Source organism: Artemia franciscana, unplaced genomic scaffold (assembly GCF_032884065.1).
Source record: "Artemia franciscana unplaced genomic scaffold, ASM3288406v1 PGA_scaffold_39, whole genome shotgun sequence".
Classification (NCBI taxonomy): Eukaryota; Metazoa; Arthropoda; class Branchiopoda; order Anostraca; family Artemiidae; genus Artemia; species Artemia franciscana.
Window position 1 is genome coordinate 658,168 of NW_027062677.1, and position 10,024 is coordinate 668,191.

At 33.8% G+C, this 10,024-nt stretch overlaps 1 protein-coding gene across 1 annotated transcript in view; it reads left to right on the plus strand.

Annotated features, from left to right (window-relative positions):
* The window catches only part of LOC136041832 (uncharacterized), a 78,768-nt gene extending 72,750 nt beyond the window's left edge, over positions 1–6,018 (plus strand). Inside the window, exon 9 of the mRNA XM_065726611.1 lies at positions 4,047–6,018. Within this exon, the coding sequence (XP_065582683.1) occupies positions 4,047–4,220 (174 nt within the window). The 3' untranslated portion in view covers positions 4,221–6,018. The remainder of the gene's footprint in view (positions 1–4,046) is intronic.
* Positions 6,019–10,024: the final 4,006 nt, after the last annotated feature.

Consider the following 10,024-nt stretch of genomic DNA (forward strand, 5'->3'; position numbering starts at 1 on the left):
CTAAGTACTGCAGGTAACAAAAATAACTAGTCCTGTTTTACTGCTGTAGTAAAATTCCTCAACTATTTTGTTTTTATTCCTGTTCGTTTTCTTAAATAACCGTCTTTAATAGAGTAGTTGAATGCAGTGTAGGCAAAAAGGCAAGAAGTTCACTTTATAGTTTTTGAATGTGTCGCCATCTGTGTATGCAGAAGGACCACTATTTTGTAAGCTCAAAGGTAAGATTCCTTACCGATTAGCTTGAAAGATTCGAATAGGGTTTTCTTCTCTTCCGCCTCCTCCGAAGGTGATTTCCCTAGTTGTAGATAAAAACCCAGAGCAGTATTACACATTACTTCATACTTGACACAACAACACAAATTGTTGTGTTTTCGTAAATATTTTAATACCCCACTCCCTCCTCAAGACATTTCTATCTTTTCTAAGAGCAAATTCTATCCCTTCTCATGCCACTCTTCCACTGCTTTCCTCATATCATTTTAACTTTTTTTGCACCCTAAAAAATCTGGGTAAGGCCGTTGGACAAAGGAACTCTTTTAGGGGAATAGAAGAACCTAGTGCATTATGTCTGCAATGGCCCATCCACAGTTAGTTTTAATAGTACCGAGATTTTTCACCACCAATTTGAGCCAATTTGGCTAAAAAAAAAAATGTGATAATCTGGTAGGCCCAAAAAGTTCTAGCTGAATCTTTACACTAATAAAATCTCATTTAGAATGAAGTTCGTAGAACAGAGTTTTCTCTGAATACAAATTCATAGAACAGATCCTCATTCCCCCTTTTTGTGTTTGTTTCATAATTCTTAAAAGTAGCATTTAATATTGTTGTATGTTCGAATTTTGTCTCTTTGATTGTCAAAGTAGTGTTTGTTGTTCGCTTGTTATTTACTATATCAAATACTTACTACTTAGTATAAATCATTTTATTTATTGTCCAAACATAGACTTTAATAAAGAATAGTTATTACCTTTATCTAAACTCTAATGTTAGAATTCTAGTATATCTAGAATAATTAAAAATTGTTTAATGGGAAGGAAAATTCAAAATTAAACGAAAATATGAAAAAAATTAATTAGAATATTTGCTCTAAATTCTTAGAGATTGAACATATTAATTGCAAAAACTTATTCTTAATGTTAAAACAGTTTTTTAATTAAAATTAATTTGTTTTGAATTAATATCTAGTTAATGAATGTTTAACATTAAAACAAATTAAAATTTAAACAAGAAAAAGTTACAGCCAATTGAACGAGCTGTTGGTCGGAAGAGAATTAGAAATTTTCTTTTGTCAGATTTGGAAACGATTCATAGTTTTGTACTTCTTATCCTATATTGACACAATAAGGCAGTGAAATTCCTTGATATACCTAAATTAACAATTTATTTACACAAAGTCCAGCAGGAGCTATGACAAGAGTAATAAAACACCAGCCAACCTAAGAGAAACGACTTGATGTCTAATAAATAAACATTTAAATTCAATCCGACATAAACTTACAAAAAAACTTTCTCTATTCTCAGGAATTCTTCAGCATTTGAGTTCCCCTAAAACCTTTTTTCATTACTCCTGTTCAACTATTATTATATGCCAAGCATTTTCCCAAAAATTTATTTTCTAAATCTACCCATGTTTTGCACTACCCAGCTAATGTACAAAATCAGTTTCCCGATGCCCCATATATTGGGCAAAAGAAATGACTGTTTCCCTGTCAAACCCGACGCAAAAAACCCGCCCGCTTTTGCTTTGATCTTTAGTTTAGAAGTATTTTTAGTTTCACTTTAGTTTCAGAACAGAGACAAATTGTTCAGCCACTTACCCTACTTCTAACTCAAACTTTAAAGTCTCCTTGTTCCACCCTCCATCCTGTTTCTTCAGTATTAAATGACAGTATTGATTTCATTCCCCAAGATGTCCATGCAATATAACGAAAATAATATTTGAAAAACCCGGTTAGCTACGGTCTTTTAGTTTCAACATTTAGAAATTTCCTCTGGAAAACCGAAAATTTTCAAGCCTTATAAGCAAAGAACTGAGAGGACAATAAACCGTAAAAATCATTATTCGATTAATTACGAGAAAAAGGAAAAAAATTAATCAATTGTGGCTTAAAGTACATATTTGAATATAATCTCAGAAAAAAAGGATTTCAAAATTAACCGTGGAAACAATGAAAATGAATTTGACTTTTCGAGCAAATGATACTTTCCTTTTCAATATTTTTGTGCCGCAAAATATCTTTGGAATTATTAAAAATAATCTTCGTCCTCTTATACAAAAATAATAAACATTAAAATAATAATAATATAAAATAGTTTTTTAATTAAAAATTTCTGAAAATAACAATTTTGTATAATAAAAAGTAACTAAAATATAGCTATTATTAAACAGTTTAAAAACTATTACTAAAGAAGATTAAAAAATATATTCATATTTATTATTCAGTAATTATTATTACAAGTAATAAAAATTTATTATTATAAATTAAAAATTTAAACAATTTTCTGTATGCACGTATCGTACACTTCTACCAATATTAGCATGAGGGATATCAATTGTCAGAGGTATTTGTTAACTATTAGTGAGTAGAGATTTTCTGATTAAAGTCATGTTTTGCCGTTGACTGAATTAACAGAAACTTTATCAAATCACGGACTTCAGCATATAAATACTATGCGAAGAAAAAATGACAAAATAACAATGACAATGCATAAAATTACGTAGAAGAAAAAATGACATATTATGTGAGGAAAAAGTAAAATGATATATATGTTTCCATAAATTAAATTTGAATTTATAGTAAAATATATTTAGAATTACCTTCTAAACCCATCAATAGACAATTTTTTTTTTCAACTCGGGCTAGATCTTGTAAATCAATGCTTTACATCACTGTAATTGGTAGTTCCTTCGTAGAAGCAGTAGTTTTGACGTTCTGCCTCGCCAAAAGGTCGTATCTGATGTTCTCATGTTTTCCGACTTAAATAGGCTAAAACTTAAATACCCCCCACTGCTGTAGGAATTTGGCTTTATTGCCGAAACCTGTTTACTAAGCTGTCAAACACTTTTTAGTAGCGAAGTTAGGAGGAATATGGTTCAATTGCAAAGAAAATAAGCAGCAACTCGGCTTAATAGTAACCAAAATTCTAAAAAACAGGAGTTTAATATCAATAGATTCCCAGGTTAAATTAATGCTTGGGGAATTTCCCAGAATTCCTATACCCAAATATTTTGATCTTTTTCTTGGACACTCAGTTTGTACGGGGAAAATATCCACGAGGGAACTTTTTGCGGGAGAAAATCTTCAAGGGGGAACTTTCAATGGGTGCGGTTTTCCAGGATGGGGGGAGGAATTTCCAACAAAATTTTCCCACAGAAGGTGGGATTTTCGGCATGGCTTGAAAACGATCAGAAATTAGAATTGTCTGATATTGTGTAATGTAGAGGAAGGATGAATTACCTGAAGGGGGGGGGGGGGGGGGTTGGACGCGGTGGAACCTTCCCTTGAGGAATATCCTCTTAAGTGGAGGGATTTTTTCATGGAGGCGGATATGTTTTTCCTGGTATTATTTTAAACACGATCAGAAATTAAATTTGAAAGTAAGTGTATTCAGCCTTTAGTAATGAGCATTAAAATATAGAATGAACAAAAACTATTCCATATATTAGGAGGGCTGCACCCTCCTCAATATCTCGCTCTTTACGCTAAAGTTTGACATTTTGTCTCAATTCTTAAAGAACGACTACAAGGGCGGTATCCAAGATCTTTTTTAAAGGAGGGAGGGGGTTGTTACAAATGGTATTTTTCGAGGGAAGGGGCTTACAAAAAAATCAAAAACGCAACAAAATGTTGTTTATATTCCTTTTTGTTACGTTTTGACGACAATTTTTTTTTTTTGGGGGGGGGGGGTTAGGCATTATAATAGTCTTTTTTAAAGTACCAAAAAAACTTTAATGCTTTCAGTGATTTTCGCCAGTTCTCACTCTAATAGGCTTATCTTACTCTTCGTATTGTCCCTTCTAGGCATCTTACACACTTTTTTTTCAGAGCTCATCAAGTTCAAGCTCGAACACTGGCAGCAGTGGCAATGGTTCCGGAGGTCCTATAACTATACTTGCTCCAGATTTAAGTGACACTTCAACGGAAAAACCCAAACATGTCTCTCTGTTTGGCTTAGTTCTTCATTGGCTACATATAAGGCGAATCAATCGTCAAATTTAAGACAGCAAAGGTTGTGTGAAAACTGTATTTATCTTCCTTAATGTACTTGGCTACTATTTAGCACACTTGCAATAGCTTCAGAGACGTTTTCAGGTTATTTCATCATTATGGAGGTGAAAATTCAAAATGGGACGAGCTTATACATTATAATTTTGTAGGGGGAGTGGGTCTAATATTCATAAGTTTTTTTTCCTTGTGATCAATTGAAGCTTTTGTTGGCAACTCCATGCAGTAATACGACTATGCTTTTATTGTGATCATCCTGCGTGATCATTGCATCATCTTGTCGCTTTTGCTACCCCCCCCCCAAATTGGACGTCAATCTTGTCACGTTCCTGAGTGCATCACGTTACATGTCCTTTCCTATCATTTTTTTTTTTTAACAAACTGGTGACTGTATTTTTTAGATTTTGGTTTACCTTTTAAACAAAAATGTTGTCGAGAATGTGGAAATTTGTCAAAAAAATCTACCTTACCTCGACCTGTCAAAAAAAACTCTAAATTTGGAATAGAAAACATTAGTAGAAAATGGGAGGTACAAAAAAGAATGGTACTTCTGCTTCGTAATGTTTTCCTATCATTTTTGCAAAAATATATTAAGTTCGTCCTTGTTTTCCTGATTATTTATCTTTTGAGGCAGCATTTGAATTACCGCAAATAAAGAGATGATAATTCCATTTTTTGTATTTCAACTCACGGCTGTGTAAACTTCAGACGTCCATTTTATTTTTTCCATCTTTAGTAAAGAATTATTAAGGTTGGATCTGAAGTATTACTGGTATAAAAAAAAAGTCCACTTTTCAGGGCTTTAATAGAAATGTTCAAAGGCTTAGGTCATGTATAACCACCTCATTAAATTCCTATTCATTTTCTTTAATATTGAATTAACTAGGTAGTATTTGAAGTACTGAAGGTAACTTACCTCTTTTTCCTTTTATCTCTGTTCATTTTCTTAAATAACCATCTTTTAATGGAGTATTTGAAAGCTATGTGAGTAAAATGGTAAGAACTCCGCTTTTTAGTCATTGATAATTCGTCATCTGTCTGCGCTGAAGCACAACTATTTTTTACCGATTGGCTCAATTCTTCGGAGGGGAGTATCTCCCCTGCCGCTCTTTTTATATGTGATGCCCCTTGTAGTAGATAGTCACCAAGAGTAGTCTTAAATATTGCTTAAAACTCGTATCTGACGCAATATCATATTTTATTGTGTTTTGGTGAATATTTCAATCACCAATCCCCCTCCTCAAGACATTACTATCTTTTTAAGAGCAGATTTCATCCCTTCTCATGTAATTCTTGCACTGTTTTCCTTATATTCTAACTCTTTTTGCACCCTACAAAATCTGGACTCAGGCCGTTGGACAAAGGAGCTTCTTTAAGGGAATAAGAACATCCAGTGAATTGTATCCCTAATGATCCATCCAAAGCTAGTTTTATTTTTACTAAGATTAGGGTACCGGCAAATGGAGTCAATCAGATTTTTCACTAGATTTTCTGATTGGTTGAAAAAGTATCTGTAAAAATCTGATTGGCTCAAAAATTACCAACTGAGTTTTTGGATTAATAAAATCTCATTTTGAATGAGGTTCATAGAACAGATCCTTATTCCCACTTTTTGGTGTTTGTTTCATAATTTTAAAAAATTGTATTTAATGTTGTTGTATATTAGGATTTCACCCCTTTCATTGTTAAAATATGGGCTAGTGTCTGTTGTTTTCTTGTTATTTATTATATCCATGCTTAGTACCTAGTATAAATTATTTTATTTATTGTCAAAATATAGATTTTAATAAAACATAGTTGTTATCTTTATATAAGCTCCTGTGTTAGAATTATTGTATATATTATTCAGAACAAACAGAATTAATAAAAAAGAAAATGGATGAAAACAAAGAGTCAAATTAAATCAACAATATGAAAAAATGGAGGGGACCTTTGCATTAATTTTTTAGAGATTAAACAAATTAATTGAACAATTGGAGTCTTAATATTAGAAAAAAAAATTTTTTAATTATATTTAATTATTTTACTTAATGTCCAGTTAATAAATTTATAACCTTAAATTAAACTAAAACTAAAATTAGAATAAAACTATCAGCCAATTGAACGGGCTGATGGGTTGTAAGAGGGTGGGGAAGTCCGCTTTCTCAAACTTAGAAACTATTCATAATTTTATACTTTTTAGCTTAAATTATTTGATACAAAATAAAAGTGAAGTAGAGGCAGACTGAGTGAGGGTGCAAGTTGGTAATTGCCCCCAAGGCCGACCGGTTTTGGACCGCTTAGGGCCAGTGTTTTATTTTTTATTTTTTTACGTACAAAAGTACAGTCGGCATAGTGTTCAACAAATAATCCTGTTTAACAATTTTTTGGTTGTGTTATTATAGGCTTACGTACAGTTTTTGCGTCGATACCGGCATCTCGCCCTAGGAAGGGACGGATGCTGAAGTCAAACAGGTTTGTTCTTAGGCTGAAATCTGATAAATGTAATTTTGAGGTTGTCACTTGATTTAGGTTTGTATTTATGTGTGTCATTGTTCGCCCGATCCTGTTACAGATTAGTGGGAAACTCAGTGAAACAGTTCATGGTAACGAACATGTAGTAAGGAGCGACCCGGCTCAATAGTAACCGAAACTAAAAACGAAATTTTGATTCATTGTTTTAAAAAGTAGAGTTGTGAGAAAGAGTCAAACTTAAGCATAAAGAGCGGGGTGTTAAGGAGGGAACGGCCCATTTCATATAAGTAATAATTTCTGTTCGTTTTATTTTTTAATCTTGCTCCCTGCTTGCATTTAAAGAACTTGTTTTTTTTTATTTAATACATACAGGAGCGTTAAGGTGTTCTGTTGGGAAGTACTAAATGGTAAAGTTGGTCCGTTTCCCTAAGTAAAGGGATTTTAGCTTAGGAAATGCGTAACATTTTGGCTAACGTGTTCATCAGTTTTAAACTTGTGAGAAGATGGACGAGGTGACTGATGAAAAAGTGAAGGGGAGTACTGAAAAACTGATATTGAAGCAAAGAAACGAACTTTCCGAGGCTGGAAAAGACCCAAAACAGAGAAAGTTATCACTTGTATCGAGAACTAATGTCATTAAAACTTTTTCCTGCTTTTTTCAACTTGTGGGCTAGGATGCAAAGTTGTTTTCTATGTTGGTCTTAGATTTTTTTTTTTTTTTTTTTTTTTTTTTTTTTTTTTTTGATTACTTAGGGGCCCATTTTTATCTAAGAGACATAGGCATTTCGTATTTTTATCATTTGCTAGCTCTTTCGCACGTTTGAACATGAGGTATCAATTACCCCTTCAGAAGCCGTTTTTGCAGTGCTGAGACTTTTTGGTTATCATGTCTTTAACAGCCCGGCGAGTTTTCTTTTCGATTCGGTGTTTGAGTTGCTTGAATCTATCCTTGATTTCTTAATCTTCCTTGTTTCTGAGAATTCGCTTCTATTTGCTCATTTCAATTGTCTCTTGGGTAATCCATGGCTTGTCTCCGGCAGAACTATGGTCTGCTATAACGTTTCTATTGCTGCAATTATTGATAAAATCAGGTGCTTAGGTGACCACAATTTGGACAGAGCCCCACTCGTTTCAGGTCCATGAAGTCGACCCTATGAGCTATTGTTGTCTCGGTTTAACTCGCGTCTTATTATGGCGTGTTTTTTTTCAGTCTCAGGAGATTTAAAAAAAAAACTTTTTTCTTCGTCGGTTTATACAGATTTCGCTTTCAGAAAACCAGAGGTCAATGATCAGATCAGATTTTTTCATTGTCCTCGGATTGTGCAAAAACCATATCCGATCACTGGACCTTCATTAAACCTAGTTTTGATGGCGGATGGTCAGCTGTGAGTTTGAATCAAGATTTAGCGTCCTGGCTTCAATGCCAGCGAAATTTTACAGAAGTCTTGAGTTGAAGTTCATTTACAGAAGTCTTGAGTTGAAGTTCATAGAACCACAAAAAAGTACACGACCTCAACCCAGTTTCAACAGAGGGTGAGCCAATATCGTTTCAACAGTGGATCCAGTTGGAATCTATATCGATCCGAGCCAAAATGAAATCGAATTCATGAGGTCAAGTCCGTTCCGGTCGACACCACCTCAAATAGAAAGGTCTAGCTTTGACTTGGCTTCGATTTACTACCAAAATACTACCACTGGCTCCGTTTCACGATCCCGAGTTACTCTTGAAACTAGAGAAATGACAGTCAAATTAAGTCTTTGCCAGAATATACATCGCGTTTTCCGACGGAAATTCGCAGTTTTTTCTATAAAATAGAGGAAAACATCCCCTAAAAGTCATAGAATCTTAACGAATATCACACCGCCAGATTCAACGTATCAGAGAACCCTACTGTGGAAGTTTCAAGCTCTTATCTACGAAAATGTGGAATTTTTTATTTTTTGCCAGAGGACAGATCACGGATGCGCGTTTATTTGTTGTTGTTTTTTTTTTTTTTAGGGGTGATCTTATTGACTCAGGGTGGTCCTAGAATGTCGCAAGAGGGCTCATTCTAACGGAAATTAAAAATTCTAGTTTCTTAATTTCTAGTTCTAATTTCATTTTAATTATTCATGTGCGGTGAGCAGAAATCAAAACATGCATTAATTTAAAAACGTTTAGAAACTAAATAAAAAAAAATTTAACTGCATATAAGGAGCGACATTTAAACTTAAGACGAACAGAAATTATTCCGTATATGAAAGGGGTTGTCCCCTCCTCAACTTCCCTCTCTTTACCCTAAAGTTTGACTCTTTGTCACAGTTCTACTTTTTAAAACAACAAAAAAAAAAAAATAGCATGAAGAGCGAGGTACTGAGGAGGGGCATTACTATATGTAGCCCCTCCCACAGGTACTGTGGGGGAATACGTCGTCCCCAAAGATATAGTTATAAGGTTTTTCGACCATGCCGAGTAAAACGGCTATATCAGAATTTTGATCCGGTGACATTGGGAAAATAATTAGCGTGGGAGGGGGCCGAGACATCCTCCAATTTTTTGGTCACTTAAAAAGGGCACTAGAACTTTTCATTTACGTTAGAATGAGCCCTCTTGCAACATTCTAGGATCACTGGGTTGGTACGATCACCCCTGGAAAAAAAACTAAACAAACAAATAAACACGCATATGTGAAAATACAAAATTCCATATTTTTGTAGATAGGAGCTTGAAACTTTTACAGTAGAGTTCTCTAGTACGCTGAATCTGATGATGGAATTTTTAAGATTCTATGACTTTTAGGGGGTGTTTCTAAAACCCCTGAAGTCATATGCTATTATATCATAATCCCTATTTTCTAAAATAAGGCAAATTTTCTCAGGCTGGTAACTTTTGATGGATAATACTAAACTTGATGAAACTTATATATTTAAAATCAGCATTAGAATTAGATTCTTTTGATGTAGCTTTTGGTACCAGAATCCCGTAATTTAGAGTTTTGGTTACTATTGAGCCGGGTCGCTCCTTACTACACAGTTCTTTACCACGAACCGTTTGATATATATTGGTATAAAAATTCCGTTTTTTATTGTTTTTATTACTATTTAGCCTGGTCGCTCCTTCGTGGTAACGAGAACAGTTCGTTTCCACAAACTGTTAGAAAAAATAGATAATTGAAAATAGATTAAAAAGATATAAATGAAAAAAAAAGTCATTACATACTTGGTACATTTGTTCTGCATTTTTGGAAAGATCCTCTGCATTTTTGCACAAGCATTTCTGCATTTGCATTTTTTTTTTGCGTTTTTGACTGTGTTCTCTGCGTATTAGATCTGGTTCTTTGCCAATTTTGTAGCCTTATATGCTC